At 40.9% G+C, this 18,804-nt stretch overlaps 1 protein-coding gene across 1 annotated transcript; it reads left to right on the top strand.

Annotated features, from left to right (window-relative positions):
• The first annotated feature begins 1,374 nt into the window (after positions 1-1,374).
• On the top strand, positions 1,375-12,923 carry LOC140899389 (N-acetyllactosaminide alpha-1,3-galactosyltransferase-like). The gene is given in 5 exon segments (XM_078849134.1): positions 1,375-1,499; positions 2,408-2,545; positions 12,153-12,344; positions 12,346-12,396; positions 12,398-12,923. Coding segments are annotated over 5 exon segments (951 nt in total). The 3' UTR covers positions 12,843-12,923.
• The last annotated feature ends 5,881 nt before the right edge of the window (positions 12,924-18,804 follow it).

Below are 18,804 nucleotides of genomic sequence, written 5' to 3'. Positions count from 1 at the left end.
ATCCTTGCAACTCGCCTTCTGCCCCTGTCAGAAGAAATTTTACCGGAGTCACAGAGTGGTTTCCGACCATGTCGTGGAACTGTGGATATAACCTTCAAAGCACGGCAGCTGCGAGAAAAGTGTCAGGAGCAAAACCAACCACTGTACATGGCTTTTATTGATTTAACTAAAGCCTTTGATTCAGTGAATCGCCGTGTCCTCTGGACTGTACTCTCTAAGATTGGATGTCCCGATAAATACATCAATGTCCTAAAATTGCTTCATTATAACATGAAAGCAACTGTTCTGAGCAGCACTGGCTCCCAGAGCAAACCTTTCAAAGTACAAATAGGAGTAAAACAAGGCAGTATCATCGCTCCAACCATGTTTGCGGTTTTCATCACCGTCATTCTTTACCTAGTTGCTGGGAAGTTTACCGCTGGCGTTGAAATCACTTACAAAATGGACGGAAAGCTGTTCAGGCTTAGCAGGATGAAAGCCAAGAGTAAGATCTCCACAACATCTATTGTGGAACTCCAGTATGCTGATTACAACACAATCTTTGCCCACTCTGAGAAAGATCTTCAAACTATCTTGAATGTGTTTGCCGATGCTTACGCATGTCTTGGTCTCACTCTTAATATCAAGAAGACTAAAGTGCTCTATCAGCCCTCTCCAAATAAGGTATTACATGCCCCATCTATCAAAAATCAATGGAGTGGCACTGCAGAATGTCGATCATTTCCTCTACCTTGGAAGTCATCTTTCATCCAAGGCAGATATTGATGCAGAAATTCAACATTGCCTGAGCTGTGCCAGTGTAGCCTTTTCTCGGTTACGGCACAGGATTTTTGAAGATCACGACATTCGAACAGACACCAAGCTTCTTGTTTATCATGACGTTAGTCTCCCCAATACTATTGTATGGGTCCAAAACTTGGACAACCTATAGACACCACTTGAAAGTCCTTGAGAGGTGCCATCAACGCTGCCTTCGTAAGATTCTGAAGATCAAATGGGAAGACAGGTGCACCAATGTTAGTGTCCTGGAAGAGGCAATGACCACCAGTATCGAGGCAATGATCATCTGTCAGCAATTCCGCTGGGCTGGACATGTTGTCCGGATGCCAGACCATTGCCTCCCAAAACAGGTCCTGTTCTCTCAGCTGAAAGAAGGGTACCGTAACGTGGGTGGACAACGGAATTGATGTAAGGACTTATTGAAGGACAACCTAAAAACGTGTAATATTGACATTGACACTTGGGAGACACTTGCCCAGGATTGCTTAAAATGGAGTGAAGTCTTACATGATGGTCCCCTGCATTTTGAACTTGTTCGCCAACAAGCTGAAGAGGACAAGAAACACAGAAGGAAGGAGAGACTGACTTCCAGTCATGGTCAACAGCCTCCTGCTGAGCCTGAAAACATCTGCCATCATTGCAATAGAACTTGTGGTTCAAGGATTGGTCTTATTAGCCACCAGAGGATCCATAACTCCCATGGAAGATGATCATACTCGGTAACGAGTGATCGCCCATCATCATCATTACCACACTTAGGATAAGAGCCAAGCAGCAAATTACTTTTGGTGGAGGAAGGGGAGGGAGAATCTTACTGTTGGTCAGGGTGAGTCATCTGCTAAGGAAATAGTGCTGTCTCTTCTTTGATCTCCACATCTATTTTCTCCCCCTGTTCTGGCCCATTCACCATAGTGCAGCTAAAACTATCTTGCCCAATACTGACCACTTCACCTAGTGGATCCCAGTTCTCAAATCTCTCCATTGGGTTCATGTCTCATTCTTCAGCAAGATCAAACTCAATCTCACCATAGAAGTCTTATATGGGGCAACCCCTTGCCTACTTCTTGGCTCTCTCACCACTTCCTCTTGTGAATGGATTGATTAGGATTTAATTAAAATGGTCCTATCCGTAGCTCTGGGCACATCATACCCTCAGAATCTGTAACCTCCTCAAACCTGGAAAAGCCTCACTCTTCCATTATGCCAAGCAACCTCACTCTGTTCTGTGGGCTAGCATTTCCACCCTTTTACTTTGGCTTATGTTAAACTACAGAGCCCCTTGGAATTTATAAAATGAGGGTGCTGCTCAATTGCCCAATCATTTTGCTTTTTTGTTGCATTCTCCACTGCCCTCTGTGCTGATGTCTTTTTTTTTCTTACATATCTTTAAAGTGCCTAGCCCACCTAAAGGTGCTACGGAAAGAATAAATAACATACAATGTAAACAGAACCTGAATAAATGCATAACCTAATCATGTCTTGCCACCCATCCTAAGACTGCAGAACTGAGTAATGTAGAAACATTTCTGAAAATAAGGAAGAGAGAATGCAGAAATCACCTGTATCTATATTCTTGGGGGACTCACTTCCTGCTAACTTTTGGTAATCTGTTGGTTCTTTCATGCAGTGCGCGACCAGAGGTATCAACTTTGACTGACTGGTCTGCCCCAATTGTATGGGATGGTACATTCAAGAGATCTGTGCTAGAAGACTATTATAGCAAGAGAAACGTCACGGTGGGTTTGACAGTTTTTGCCATCAGGAAGTAGGTACTGCTAGTTACTACTCTGGACTTATTTTTAAACCTTGGGGTTGCTACAGAAAACCAGCATGCTGTAATTTACAGCAAGGAAATTAGAAGCCTTTCCACTGTTATAAAATGCTTAAATGTGCACAGCACTTTTTAAAATGAACAAGGTGATGTGGTCCCACCTGTGTGGAACATATAAGGTTATGAACAGAAATATCAGGGCTGGCATTCAGATTTGGATGAAAGAGCAGTATAAGGGTGTGGAAGAAGTAGGTTTTAAGGAGGAAAGGATGGAAGTATATCTTAGAGGACAAGAGGAGGGACCCCCATGAAAGAGTGAGGGGAAAAGCAGAGAAAGAAGGCAGTAAGGCTTGGGAGGAGCAACAGGAGATGAGAAGAGGTGGATAGTAAGATGCCAGGTGAGGAGCTGACAGCTAGCAGTGTTAAAAATATTTAGAAGACTAAAGTCTATTTTTAAACTTCCAAGTTTAAGATGCTATATTTTCATAACAATACTTAGGTTATGTGTGCATTTTTCAACTTCAGAGTGCTTTGCAAACATTAGCTATTTCTTACAATACTCCTTGAAGCAAGGGATCATTGTTCCCACTTCAAAGATGGTGGAATGGAGACAGAGAGGTTGTGAGTGGTCAAAGCCACAGAAAGAGCGGGTATCAGAACCCGGTTTAGAACTCCTGTCAAGGTTCCTCCCCCACTCTGAACTCTAGGGTACAGATGTGGGGACCTGCATGAAAAACCTCCTAAACTTATCTTTACCAGCTTAGGTCAAAACTTCCCCAAGGTACAAAATATTCCACCTGTTGTCCTTGGATTGGCCGCTACCACCACCAAACTAATACTGGTTACTGGGGAAGAGCTGTTTGGACGCGTCTTTCCCCCCAAAATACTTCCCAAAACCTTGCACCCCACTTCCTGGACAAGGTTTGGTGTAAAGCCTCACCAATTTGCCTAGGTGACTACAGACCCAGACCCTTGGATCTTAAGAACAATGAACAATCCTCCCAACACTTGCACCCCCACTTTCCTGGGAAATGTTGGATAAAAAGCCTCACCGATTTGCATAGGTGATCACAGACCCAAACCCTTGGATCTGAGAACAATGAAAAAGCATTCAGTTTCTTACAAGAAGACTTTTAATAAAAATAGAAGTAAATAGAAATAAAGAAATTCCCCCTGTAAAATCAGGATGGTAGATATCTTACAGGGTAATTAGATTCAAAAACATAGAGAACCCCTCTAGGCAAAACCTTAAGTTACAAAAAAGATACACAGACAGAAATAGTTATTCTATTCAGCACAATTCTTTTCTCAGCCATTTAAAGAAATCATAATCTAACACATACCTAGCTAGATTACTTACTAAAAGTTCTAAGACTCCATTCCTGGTCTATCCCCAGCAGAAACCAGCATATAGAAGGACACACAGACCCTTTGTTTCTCTCCCTCCTCCCAGCTTTTGAAAGTATCTTGTCTCCCCATTGGTCATTTTGGTCTGGTCAGGTGCCAGCGAGGTTACCTTTAGCTTCTTAACCCTTTACAGGTGAAAGGAGCTTTCCCCTGGCCAGGAGGGATTTCAAAGGGGTTTACCCTTCCCTTTATATTTGAGAACTCCATTTCTTGGTATTCCATCCTGTGCTGTATTCAGAGCTCATAGTGCGAGTAGCCTGTTGGGCTTTTTATTTGAGCACTGTACAGTTTACATAAATTGCCCATAAAGTTGCCACTCCCAGCATTAGAGAAACCTGCTGAGATTTTTCTTTCTGAAATTGCTTTTTACAGTACTTTACAAAAACTTTTGCTAATAATGCAAAGAGCAAGTAAATTATTGAAAATGAATTAGGGATGGCACTTCCAGAATAAATACTTTGGCTTTAGCCAAAACTTTAATTTCTGAATCAGCATGGCATGGTCCATAGTAGCCAAGCAATAATACCCTTCCTCTTCTTGCAGTTCTGTAGGTACCCCTTCCACTTTCCATAAGGAGACATTTCTCAAAGCATGATCTCAAAAATCCAGATTCTTAACTCTTCACTTGTGCTATCTTCTAATGAGCTATCTAACCCTTTGACACAGACAACAATTGGACTCAGTATTACTGCTCCCGCTGTCATTTGATATTTTATAAATACATTAATATATGGAAAATGAAGCCTAATATTTAAGGCATTTCTCCAGTTGACTTGAAATCTTAGTCTCTTTTTGAAAAATTGCTGAATCCCTCTCCATGTCAGAATAAACTGAATATTGCATGCTGGACCATAACAGGCTACATGCCGACAAACCCCTATTAACTACATTGGGCTTGCCCAGGTTTGAAGATTGCATCAGGTTTGGCTCACTTTTTTCCTCCCTCTTTCTTCACAACATACTCTAATGTAAAAAGATTTCAATTTCATCTCTACTTATTGTGGCATATATACAGGAGCAGAGATGGCCAACGTGATATGGTTAATGCAATAACGTAAGGGGCTCATATTGAGAATACAAGCATATTTTCCACAATATACCTTATAACCATCTGTCTATATTAGCTTATGTGCCACAGGCATGTAAGAAGAACATCTGATGAAAAACAGAGGGTAGAACTCTTAGAAGATTTCCTTTGTATAGAACAGTGGTTCTCAAACTTTTGTACTGGTGACCCCTTTCAAATAACAAGCCTCTGAGTATGACCCGCCCTTATAAATTAAAAACACTCAATATATTTAACACCATTATAAATGCTGGATGCAAAGCGGGTTTGGGGTGGAGGCTGACAGCTTGCGACCCCGCATGTAATAACCTCCCGACCCCCAGTTTGAGAACCCCTGGTATAGAGTATACACAGCACTTGCATGTACCCCACTTCTTAAATATTATTGTGTAAAACGAAATTGTATTTACCTGCTAGCATACTATAAATAGCAAGTTTTAGAAGGTAATTATAACTAAACTGTAATGTTTTCTCTACTCAGAAATTCTGCATTATATGGCTCAAAGTCAAAAACAAATTTTTTTTTGTTTTGATTTATTCAAAATATGGTTGCCATTTTTTAAAATCAACCACTATTTCCTCTTTTAAAAAAAACCCCAAAAGCTCAGACTTCTAAAAGCTTAGAACCTAACTGCTGGTTTATTTTCCACTATTTTCTTGTTATTCTAAGAAAGTTTTCTTAATTATTCAGTCTGTTACATGTTGACATGGATATGTAACACTTTTCAAGCACACACAATTCTATATTATGTACATACATTTATATACCCACTCTTTATATATCAGACATGCAATGTTTGAGACAATCTTGAATCACAAGCACCCAAGAAGTTTAATTTTCTCAGACTGCACAGTTTGGAGTTTATTATGAAATATTACAGGACCAAATTCAGAAGTGACAGATGGTAGATGATGCAATTTACACTGAGAAGACAGAAGGGTGGGGTTGTAGCAGGAGCAGCACGCTAAAGTTGTAAAATAATGCAGCTTCCCCAGCTCATCTTGTTTGAGAAGTGTAAGATCCAGTGTCCATTCTTCCTCCCCTGACTTTCTTCAAATCCTACTATTCCTGTTTTATAGTTACTGTTCAGTAGTTCTGAGCCATGTCAAGGTTCCATAATCATGAACTGGAACTTTATTAAAGCCAAGTGATTTTTAAAAAAGGCAGGACTGGTGTAAGAAAAGTCAATGTGGAGTCAAAACCCTCCCCTTGCAAAAACCTCACCGTTTTTCTATACCCATCCCCTCTGGAGGAGTTTGGAGGCCATGGCCCTTCCCAACGTTAGAGGTCTTCATAGAGATAGGAGTCATCCTGCAGGAATACCTGCCACTCCACTTGTCCGCTTCTCCTCCCAGACAGACAGCTCTAGCAGGAGCCATACTAAGATTGCATGGGGTCCCCCACAGCTCTTCTTTGGAGACGTAATTCACCATTATTTCCTGTAATGTATATGACTTGGATAATATCCCTTTAAATTGTTTTTGAAACGTCTAGGGGTACAGCGTCTTCTAAGTTTCATAGAACCCTGCCAGAGTACGAGTATATGTAACTAGGCCTTGCATGTTGTATATAGTTGGTGTAAACAGTTATTTTGATCCCACCATGCCTGTGTGGTTCCTTCCTGTTACGTTTCTTGTGTAAAGACCACAAGAGAACACTAATCTGCTGAAATCTTGCATTCTGCAAGGCACAGTGCTGTGCAAAGCAGCACCTTCCTATCTCCACTCCCTGTTGCCACACATCTCTGAACCTGACAGAGGCCCTTCCATGTGGAATGGAGGGGTTCCCCCTTCTAGGCAGAACCAAATGAGACACTTTGGATGAGGGTTAAATCTCCACTGTATTTATTTTATAACATGAGCATTAGATGCCAGTGACTGCAAATGATACAACTATGAATGCTAGCGTTGTCCCTCTGAGATGTCTGAAATTAGTTTACCCCCAAGAACTCCAGCAGAGCACTTTCCCTCACAGGACTGTGCTGAAAAATTTTGTCCCCAGGACAATTCCAAAGCCTCCAAAGCCCGGATTCAGGCAAGAAAATCAACTGCCATCAAAGAAGACTAGTGGCCACTACACAAATTGTCCTCAGTGTTTTCTCCATAGGGGAAGAAAACTCATCTACAAACAGTAACCACATACGTATTAATTAAGACAATACAGAAACAGCAACTGGTATCTATAAACCATATATTGATCAGATATCTCTAACAGATCATATATGGGCTGTAACTACATTTGATGGAGGAGAGAAACTGTCTCTAGAACACTCTGCTTCAACACAGTACTGTGGCTAATAAGCTGACTATTAAAAAAACAAAAGTAAAGAGATCAGAATTCAAGAAAAGATTATGTAAGTACAGGCTCTGCCAGGGACATAAAGGAGAGTTAATACTGATGCAAGAATTTCAGCTTTGGGAATGGGTGTGACCCTGAACTTCTACAGAAGTCTCTCAAATCTCTCAAACTCAGTGGAATTTTTGCTTTCATAAGGACAAGGGATTGGATTTAATAAAACTTATTTAACAGCCCACAGTTATCTTCTGAACATGCTAAAATTCAGCCCCTTGGCTGCTTCTATTTAACAATTTTTAAAGCAGATAAGAACAGAAAAATTATGTAAATTTGTTAACCAAAATCTATTCTCACTTTTCCAGGGAAAAAATTAAAACCTCTCTTGGCTTTCTTCTGTTTCTTATTGTTACAGGTATAGTCCAGCACCCACTTTTGGCCTCTTGTCAAACAGCTGTAAGGGGATCCAGCTGCTGAATCTCATGTTTTAAGCCCTCAGAGTCTTAATGGAGCCACGGCTATGCCCCTGTCTTAGGGTCTCTGAGCACATTTTTGGGGTGCAGCTCTCAGGAGGCAGTGCAACAAAAGACCTGGTCACTCCCTGGAACCAGTGCTGAGCCCTCAGACTGCCCCTGCAATCTCTTAAACACGCCCTCTCCCAGAACTCCACCATGTGAATCTTCTGATTTACCATTTGTAACTTCAAGAGCAATGTGATAGGTATAACGTGAAACATAAGACACTTTGCACAACATTCTAACGTGTTATTGCTCTTTAATAGTAAAAGAAATAGACATCTATACAAAAATAATAAACATTATATGCATTTCCTGCCTCAGTTTCCTCACTAATCCAGAGCATTCTTTGGGCTTGTGTCAGGGTCCTCTCTGAGATCCAAGATCCTTCCCTGACAGCTTCATAACTTCTGTTCCAAGACAGGGAGCCTCTTCCCCGTAACCTTGGGGTTCTCAAACTGGGGGTTGGGACCTCTCAGGGGGTTGTGAGGTTATTACAAGGCAGGTTGCGAGCTGTCAGCCTCCACCCCAAACCCGACTTTGCCTCCAGCATTTATAATGGTGTTAAATATGTAAAGAAGTGTTTTTAGTTTAAAAGGGAGTGGGGGTCGCACGCAGAGGCTTGCTATGTGAAAGGGGTCACCAGTACAAAAGTTTTGAGAACCACTGCCCTAGCTCATCTTCTGTGACTTTGGTCCATCTCCTCCTCTTCTCCTGTCCAAAATTTCCTGTGTGGCTCTGAGTCGTCCCCCTTGAGTCCTTTTAATAACCGCCCACTTTGTCACCTCTTTTTGTCCTGCTTGGAGAATTTCCACTCTCCAGACTAGCAAGCTCATTGTCCCCAAGGTGTTTCCCCTTGAATAGCTGATGGCCCTACCATTGTCCTTGCTTTGGCAGAGACATGACACGACCCTGCCAGTCTATGGTGGATTCCACATTTATATAGAGGCTTTCAGTGATACAGCAATTTTCATAGTAACACCTTCATAATATCAACCAGAAATCACGAGTACAGACCGATTTCCCAAATTGTCCCACTTATCAAGTGTATAATTAAGGGAGGAAAAAATCCTGTTGAGTTGTTAGAAACTTATTGCAGTCACAAACTAAACTTCCAGTAGCCAATTCTTCCTAAAATGTTCCCACTCCATCTAGTGAGGAATTTCTGGCATGGAAATTCTTTTATTATTACCCTCTCTGGTGGTTTCCAAGGAATCTGTTTGAACATTAAGCAGATAATTCAAGCTCGTTAACAAGATCTGAAGACTGCAATCATTTTATCCCCCACCTGCTGTAAATTCAGACTAAGTCACTTTTCTGTCCGTATTTTTCAGCTACAAGCCAAGACATTAACATTTTTGATCAATGGCAGAAATGGTTTTCTGAATATACAGAAGTATAAAGTCAACATGTTCCATTTAAAAAGGTTTTGCAAGAGCTTTTTAAAGTTCAGGGATGCTGTCTGGATTCAAATGGAGATGGCTGCAGATGCTGGCAGTTTCTTGCATTTTAACATGGCAGGTTTGCTGCCTTAAAAACAGTTGTTTGTTCTTGGAAATTATGAGGCATGAAAGCAGGGAGTCTTGTGTTCCAGTAATCTATACTGTTGTTCCAATGAGCCACTCTATCCCAGAAAACAAAGGTCAAAGACATATGGTTCCTGAGAACCTTTCTGGAGCTACACACATTTATAGATACATTTTAAAATAAAGGGCTTTATTCTGTTCCAACTGGTATGAATAGGAGCAGAACAGGCCCAAAGAGGAGCAACTAAAACTATAGTAATTTTTACAGTTTAATAAGAATAAAGTAGAATGATGATGCAACTTTACTTTACTTCACTAACTACCCTAACATTAATAATTAAGTTATAAGTTAACAGTTTGACATTATAGGTGGAACTGGTAACACCACCAATTAATAAAATTGCCCAACACTTCCCATTATAAAACACTGTTTTTAGCACCACATAACTTTACTAAATTTAAACTGTTTGGGCTGCAATTTTCCATGCTAGCTGGAAATTTTGTCCAAAATGTTTCAGCTGTTTCCAGAAATTAAGCTTTGTAAAAATGTTGTTTTGCCCATGTTAAAAAAATGTGGTGTCCTTTTCTTTGAGAACGTCTTGCACTTCCATGGTTTGGAGGAACTTGAAATTTGGCAGGAGATAGCCATTGTGTCATCGATGTGCCTTTTGCTAATCCATGAAAATCTACCCAAATTTGGACAAGTTATCAACCTTAGAAAAACTGCAGTTCGCACATGCTAAGTAGAGATTTGCTAGAGCTTTACAGCTAAAATCTGAAGATTTGGTCACATTGAGCATGCTGCAGACCAGGGCTATAGGTGGCTGATGAGCTGCAGGCCAAGCTGGGTCTGGTACTTGAAATGAAAGCAGGGAAACTGTCTCCTGTGTTCTCAGTGGTCCCCCAGCTGGCGCCCAGGCACTGAGAAGGAGGAAGTTGCCTCATTAAAATACTCTCTGGCTCTGAAAAGAGCCAGATGGGGGAGTAAATTGGACAAGCAACTTGAGGTAGTTGTGGGGGGGGGGAGAGAAAAAGAATCTGAGAGTTTGGGGGAGGCTGGAAGCCAAGGGAGGAAATTGGGGGGCAAATGACTGAGATTGGATGAGGAACTGGTGGGAGATACTTGGACTGGCTGGGCAAAGAGTAGGACTAGGAACCAGTGGGGTAGAAGTGAGCGTAATAAATCTAATGGTGAGCCAGTGTGTGTGTGGGAGAATTGGGACTGGTTGGTCAAAAAGATGGGGCCAAGGAGCTGATGGGAGTTGAGTGGACACTGAGATTGGGACTTTGAGATGAGAAATGGGAACATCAGTAGGGGGTGGGAGGGGAGCTGGCTGCGCAAGGGGACTGGGATAAGAAGCCTGAGGAGCAGAGACTGGGACCAGCTAATGAAGAGACAGGACTGAGACAGAAGAGCATGAAACAGAAGAGGTTAAGCTTTGGGGCAAATGGGCAGAAGAGTCTATGCCCACTAAAGCCTGGAATAGAACCCGTGATTCTCAGTGTTCTTCTGCTGTCAGCAAATATCTGTGAAAACCACTGGCAAAAATATGTCTCATCCCCCTCCTAGTGCTGGTCCACATAGAGGATGACGACCTACTACCATCAGTCACTCTGTTAGACCAAGTAGCAGAGTTCTGTGTGGTGGATCTAAAGGTTCCAGTTCTAATGATCAAACATGAGCGTGTGAATATGATGCCCCATGATGGAATTTGTTTTTTCAATTTGTTTTTTTAAATACCTAGGAAATTACACACACAACCTATATGAAAAGAACATTCTTAAGGTTGCAAATCAGGGACTCAGTAGTTAAGAAATGCTAGGACCCCTACTCCATTCAATGCACAGGATGGATCTGCTCAAGGGAAGAACCAGGATTGTTTAGTAAAGGAGGTAGGGGGCCTACAGACAACAATCTAATTAGTTGGAAGATATGGAGAGAATGTGGCAGGGTATTGCAGGAAGAGAAAGAACAGTTTCATGGTTAAGGCAGTTGAATGGGGCCTGGGAGAATTAGATTCTATCTCTGCCTTTACCACAGAGTTTGTGTGATGCAACTCTCTTAAACCCAACTTGCCTCAGTTGGGTCCTCATTTTCTGGGTGCCTGTCTTGAGATGCTGGGGTCTGACTTGCAGAAGTGCTGAGCACTCACATCTGTAAATGAGGTCAATGGAAGCTGTGCTTTGAACGTATGAAGTGCTACATAATGCTTAATACTCTGAAAAATAATTTCTAGAAATTGAAGGATTGTCAACATGGTGCATTAGTCTGCACCAGAGGGGTGTAAATTCTAGTGTACACTACTGTGTTATGCACTAACCTGGCCCAGGCGGACCCTGCTGGCATGCACTAAAAGTTCCCAAGTGCAGCGTTTCTCAAACTGGAGTCCACGAGGGTATTCCAGGGGGTCCGCAGGCCACGCTGATCAACTCCTTCCACTTCCTCCCAGCATCTCCTGCAAGCTGGGAAACAACTGTTTCCCAGCATGCAGGAAAAGCTCAGAGGGCGGGGAAGGGTGTGTAAAGAGGCAGGGAAGAGGAGGGGTGGAGCAGGGGCGGGAAGAGATGGGGCAGGGCTGGGGCCTTGGGGGAAGGGATGGAGTGGGGGGTTTGGGGGTCTGCAGCAAAATTTTAAATCAAAATGGGGATCCTTGAGTTGCTAAAGTTTGAGAACCACTGCTCTAAGGAAATACTGTTGAAACAGGATTACATTAACATGAATGTGGCCTACTGACTCTAGTTTATTCCCCAACTGTAGATAAAGAAAGTTAATGATTTTCCCATTTTTTTCTAGGTATCTCGATAAGTATTTAAAAACCTTCTTAATATCTGCAGACAGTTTCTTCATGGTTGGCCATAAAGTGATTTTCTACGTTATGGTGGATGATCTCTCGAAAATGCCTTTGATAGAACTGGGACCCCTGCGGACATCTAAAGTATTCCAAGTTAATAAAGAAAGCCGATGGCAAGATATAAGTATGATGCGCTAAGACCATAGGGGACCTTATTGAAAGCCACATCAAGTATGAAGTAGACTTTGTTTTGTATGGACGTGGATGAAGTTTTCCAGAGTGACTATGGTTTGGAGACGCTTGATGAGTCTGTAGCACAGCTCCAAGCTTGGTTTTACAAGGCAGATAAAGAGAAATTCACTTATGAGAGAAATCCCCAGTCAACAGCTTATATTCCGTTGATGCAGGGGGACTATTATTATCATGCTGCTGTCTTTGGAGGTACTCCTCTTCGTGTTTTCAACCTTACCAGGGAATGTTATGAAGGCATTAAAAAAGACAAAGAAAGGAACACTGAGGCAATATGGCATGATGAAAGCCACTTAAACAAATATTATTTTATAAACAAGCCTACTAAACTGTTATCTCCGGAATACTGCTGGGATTACAAAATTGGCAAAAATAGTGATATAAAAAATGTAAAGTTATCATGGATGCCAAAGAAATATGATGAGGTCAGAAGTAACTCCTAATTTATAAAGGATCCTGGGAGAGTAGCATTGGAAAGTCTAATCTGCTGTAGTTCAGAGTCTGATCATGACATGACCAATAGATGGTAGAAAAATTAACATTTTTTTAAAATGTAGTTCCATAAACTGCAAGATAAGCCAAAATGTATTCCTCATCTTTTTGAATAATTTACTGATGCTGGAGAATTATATGTAAATATAAAGTAATTTTAGAACATATTGGTAGGGGATGGAAAACACTTGACCTTGTTTATCATGAAAAACACATCCAGCAGAGATTTGGTAAAAATCCGATTTAATAAAATTAATTTATGCTAGCGGGCAAGGCGGAAAGGAAAATACTGGGTAAAAAATTTACACTGATTAGATCCACTGCTGCTGTCCAAGTCTTCTACACATCTCTTCTCACTTTCATAAAAGGAGAAGATGCCTTTGACTCAACAGTAGAAATCTCTTAAAAAAGCAAAGCTGTCATACTGCTTTTGAGTTTGCAGTTATCCATTGTCTGCCTACAGTGTGATTTCTCAATGTCTCTGGAGTATAACACTGTGTTTAGAAAGTTACATGTTCCTCTGTTATTTGTTATAATCAGAGTGGTATGGTCTACAGCCTGAGTACAGATCAGGGACTGAGGAGCAATTGAGTTCTAAGTACTGATTTGCTGTGTGGCTTTAGGCAACTTGCTTATCCTTTCCTCCAATTTACCCTTGTAAAATGGGAATATTACAATATATAACTACCTCATACAGATGCTGAGGATTATTTGATGTTTCAAAGGCACTATTACATCTCCTCTTTTGAACAAGAACAGGGCACCAAAGAGATGGAAGAAATGATTGCCCTGAATCAACCTCCATTCAGCTAAAGGGGGACTGAGTGGCGTGCAGTGGACGGGAAGAGTAACCACTGTAGAGAGATTCTTGTAGTATGAGGTCTAATCACATGACTCCTATTTATGTTGATCCTAAAATGCCACCCACAACACTTTGAAAATGTACTCCTAAGTGGCTAAACCATCCAGAAACAGGCTACAGTCCCTGAACATAAGAACGGCCATACTGGGTCAGACCAAAGGTCCATCCAGCCCAGCATCCTGTCTACCAACAGTGGCCAATGCTAGGTGCCCCAGAGGGAGTGAACCTAACAGGTAATGATCTAGTGATCTCTCTCCTGCCATCCATCTCCACCCTCTGACAAACAGAGGCGAGGGACACCATTCCTTATTCATCCTGGCTAACAGCCATTAATGGACTTAACCTCCATGAATTTATCCAGTTCTCTTTTAAACCCTGTTATAGTCCTAGCCTTCACAACCTCCTCATGCCAGGAGTTCCACAGGTTGACTGTGCGCTGAGTGAAGAAGAACTTCCTTTTATTTGTTTTAAACCTTCTACCCATTATTTTCATTTGGTGGCCCCTAGTTCTTATATTATGGGAACAAGTAAATAACTTTTCCTTATTCACTTTCTCCACACCACTCATGATTTTATATACCTCTATCATATCCCCCCTTAGTCTCCTCTTTTCCAAGCTGAAAGTCCTAGCCTCTTTAATCTCTCCTCATATGGGACCTGTTCCAAACCCCTCATCATTTTAGTTGCCCTTTTCTGAACCTTTTCTAATGCCAGTATATCTTTTTTGAGATGAGGGGACCACATCTTTATGCAGTATTCAAGATGTGGGCATACCATGGATTTATATAAGGGCAATAAGATATTCTCCGTTGTATTCTCTATCCCTTTTTTAATGATTCCTAACATCCCGTTTGCTTTTTTGACTGCTGCTGCATACTGCGTGGACGTCTTCAGAGAACCATCTGTTTTTCTTTCAGTGATGTTCTCATTCTATAGTCCATCAGGTTAGGGCACAAGCAGCTGGATTTCTCTCTGCTTTAACAGAATGTTTGCCTAGAACAGGCATTCCATATCTGTAGCTTCCAGTAACAGAGAGATTGCTATCAGCTCTCTGGAGATTTCACTGAGCCTTTGTTCCATTCCCTGGCTCCAGCATTTCACTAAATTGGACTCTGCAACCGATGATCCTCTTCATATGCCAGAAGTACACCACAAGAAGTGCTGTGGGAATCAGTGCAAAGGATGCTGAGGCACATTTGAAGAGGTCCATTAGGAGCTGAACATGAGATCATGGTATGAAAAGTAACTGTTTTAGCCCTGGTCCAGAAAATGACCATAAAATGACCATAAGAAAGTTGATGTGATGACTTCATACTACTGTATTTTTATATACTATATTGTGAAATTATTTTTATCACCAAGAAACTGTGAAATCCTAGCAAAACTATTAAACGGAATACTAGAAACATGGGAAGGATATAATATTTCTTTTGTTTTGTGGTGGAGCGTGAGTTTTTTGTTAAGTAAAGAAGTTAATTCCTTTTACAAAATTTCTTGGAGATTTTGGGGCTGCTCTTTCTTTATTAAATGGCATCAGTGAGGCCTTATATCTGGAAGGCTGATATGTACCATATTAAAATAGAATCGTGTTGAGAGATTTTCCTGTGTATATAGATACTTGTATGGCTTCCAGCACCATAGTACCTGAGCACCTTAAATGGATATTTAAAAATACTGTCGACTTGAGTTTTAATAAGCATGGAGTGATGGGAAGCAGGAAACACCCTCAACAGTGTCATTCTGGGACTGGATCTGGAATACAGATGGGAATGTTTGAGATAATATTGAGTTTTGTATATAGTCTTAGATATGGCTATATGAATTTAAGGGCTTTAAATCATCTTCTAACAGTTACTGAATTTAGGTTTCTTTTTTTAAAAATTCTTCCTAAAATACAAATTGACAATGTTTTTTAAATTATTTGCTTTATTTTGTTGTAAATCTTGAATGTTAAAAAATATTATTTTATCAAAAATTGTTAGTTTGGTTATTATGTATTTCTGTTAAAAGGTGTTTTGGAGGTGGATGGTGACCTGTATGACCGATTACCTGTAAACTATCACCTGATGGCTGTCTGTCCTATGTGCCATGAGTTTTTGGGTCGCAGTCCATTTCTGACTTGACCAGGTGATCACACCACAAGAATCTCCATCACAATTGATACCCTTACTGGCAATCTCATGGCAAGGGAACAAAATTTAATAGCCATGGAGACTGAACTACTCTGTCATGCCTAAAAGTGGTCACTCTAGGGCAGTGAGTGGTGTAGGGAAACCTGCACTGCTATGGTCTACACTATAGCTGTTCTCTGGACATCACTTTGAAAAGATGTTATTATATGACACCTTTAGCCAGCCCTGAATTCAGTTTTTTAAGAAAATTAAAATAAACAGGCACTGGTGACTGGTCCTGTTTAACCTGCCATCTTATGGGAAATGGCAGCGGAATATTTATTGCATTACACAATAGTACCACCTAGCAGTCAGTCTGGGAAAGTACACAAAATTCGCTGCAGATTCCCAAGGCCCACTCTCTGTGCATCTTGGGAATTAATCCTGCACCAAAACCACACAGACATGTTTAAAAGAATCCTAGTGTTTCCCCTCTATGCAGCTAAGTACTGCACCCAGTGAGAAAATTTTACATTATTTAATATTATATGCAATGCAAAATGGATGTCAGTACAGTGCTTTGAAGTAGCCTGTCCTGCACTGTTAAAATGTATCGTTGTTCATGGCATCTATAGGGTGACCAGACAGCAAGTATGAAAAATCGGGACAGGGAATGGGGGAGTAACAGAAAAAGCCCTGAATATCAGGACTGTCCCTATAAAATCAGGATATTTGGTCACCCTAGATCCAGGGCTGAAGGCCTCTGTTGAAACACTCAGAAAATGTAAAAAGAAAAGGAGTACTTGTGGCACCTTAGCGACTAACCAATTTATTTGAGCATGAGCTTTCGTGAGCTACAGCTCACTTCAAATGACAGGCTTTCATTGCTCAACTTGTATCATAACAATGGGTCAATGCCATCCGGTGTGACTTCAGGTGTGTGTTCAGGTTCTGTTACTATGAATTGTCTTACTCTTTGAAAATGCCATTAATGACTAAAATAAGCTTTGTATAAATACAAGGTCATAATTAAACCTTGCTAGCATTCAAGTCTTAATCTTGGGCTACATTACAAAGTTAGCTTGGCCTAAGTCAATTTCTAAGACACACAGCATTGACACAGTCATGTGCAATATATAAAAGTCAGCAGTAGCTTAATCTCCTTTAAAAGGATTAAATTAAGGTGAATAAAAGACACTTTATTTCTGAAGGAGAAAGCCCACACAAGGGTTTAATGCTCTTTAAATTCACACCTACAGTTAGTTCATCTTAACTTTTCTGAGTATCCCCATGCAGACATGCTCAAGAATAAATTTTCCCTACATTTGGCGAATACCATAAAACTTAAAAAAGATCAAAGTTCAAAAAGATGTTGTGATCCTATCCAGTACAATGCAGGGAGCCATTGCTTAGAGGCTAAGTTATAGATGATGTGCACTATATATAAAACTTAAAAGATCAATTTATCCTACCAGTGTAGCTTACTGGTTTTATGTACTGCCATTTGCAAATCATAAAATATTTAGAGTACAGCAGAACCCAGTTTATCCAATCTTATTGGGACCAGAGCCAGATTGGATAATCAAAAATTCACATAAACTGGAGAATGGAAAAGTGCGAAGCTGCAGTGCCATCTAGTGGCCATAGGAGAGATTGCCCGCTTCTGGACCTGCGTGCGCTGGCTCTTCTATTAATACAGAGAGGCAGGTAATGGAGGGTCAAATAAACGGGGTGCTACTTTATTTACATAGGGCACTCATATTATGTGTCTTGCAATGATATACAATAAGAATAAAGAATACTACCCACACTGAATTGCATCCCTCCTTAAAGATCCTTTTTATTAGCCTTCCACCACTGCTTCCTACATACTGTAATGACTACATATTAACTTAAAGTAAGAAGGCGGTCACACAATCTTTTGCTTTTGTAACACTTGTCTTTCCCAAGCCCTCCCACCCTTTGTTTGTGTCCCTTTTTGTACTCTAAGGGTATGTCTACACTGCAATTAGATACCTGTGGCTGGTCCATGCCAGGTGGCGTGGGTTTGGGCTAAGGGGCTGTTTAATTGTGGGTTCAGGCACGGGCTGCAGCCCAAGCTCTGGGACCCTTCCACCTCTCAGGGTCCTACAGGCTGGGCTCCAGCCCAAGCCCCAACGTCTACACTGCAATTAAACAGCCCCTTAGCCCAAGTCTGAGTCATCTGGCATGGGTCAGCTGCAGGTTTTAACTGCATGTAGACATACCCTAACAGATTGTATACTTCTTGTGTAGTAGTTGGATTTTATGTTTGTATTTTATATAATTTAGAATAAAGAATAAAGAGATAATAATGTAGCATGTATTAAATGTATTAGTGTATGATTTGATTATATTTTGCCAGCCACCCTTTTTGAATGGTAGAAAGGAACGGCCTAATAGGCTATTTGGTAAAGATGCATCAGCCAGAATCTGTGTCTGTGCTGATTTCAAAAGCAGTGACAGACTTTAAAGGGTCACCAATTTATTGTAGATGTAGCATTTTAAAATAAGGAAAAGAATGCAATGATTGGGGTATTTTTGCATTGCAATGTGATGTTCCTGTTCAAAATGTTCTGTGTAAATTAATTTTGTTTTGTGTGTGAATGAGAAATGTGTGTGTTAAAAGATAAGTATGAAAGCCATCACTGAACCAGATGTACATGGGAGGAACCAGAAACAGATGCAAGGGCGCCAAGACACTGCAACATGCCCCTATTAAAATGTCAGAGGAGGGCAGATGGACGACTCTAAAGATGAGACAGGAACCTATCAATGGGGACAAAATAGCTGTAATAAAGAATGAAAAGAACAATTTAAGAAAACAAGCACTCGTCAAATAACAATTGATTACAGCATAACAGTGCAAAACTCATTGGTCCCAATGAAGGAAAATCACTATAGAAACAGGGGACCTTGCCA

This window comes from Lepidochelys kempii, chromosome 16 (genome assembly GCF_965140285.1).
Source record: "Lepidochelys kempii isolate rLepKem1 chromosome 16, rLepKem1.hap1, whole genome shotgun sequence".
Taxonomy (NCBI): domain Eukaryota; kingdom Metazoa; phylum Chordata; order Testudines; family Cheloniidae; genus Lepidochelys; species Lepidochelys kempii.
This window is presented reverse-complemented; position numbering and strand designations above follow the sequence as displayed.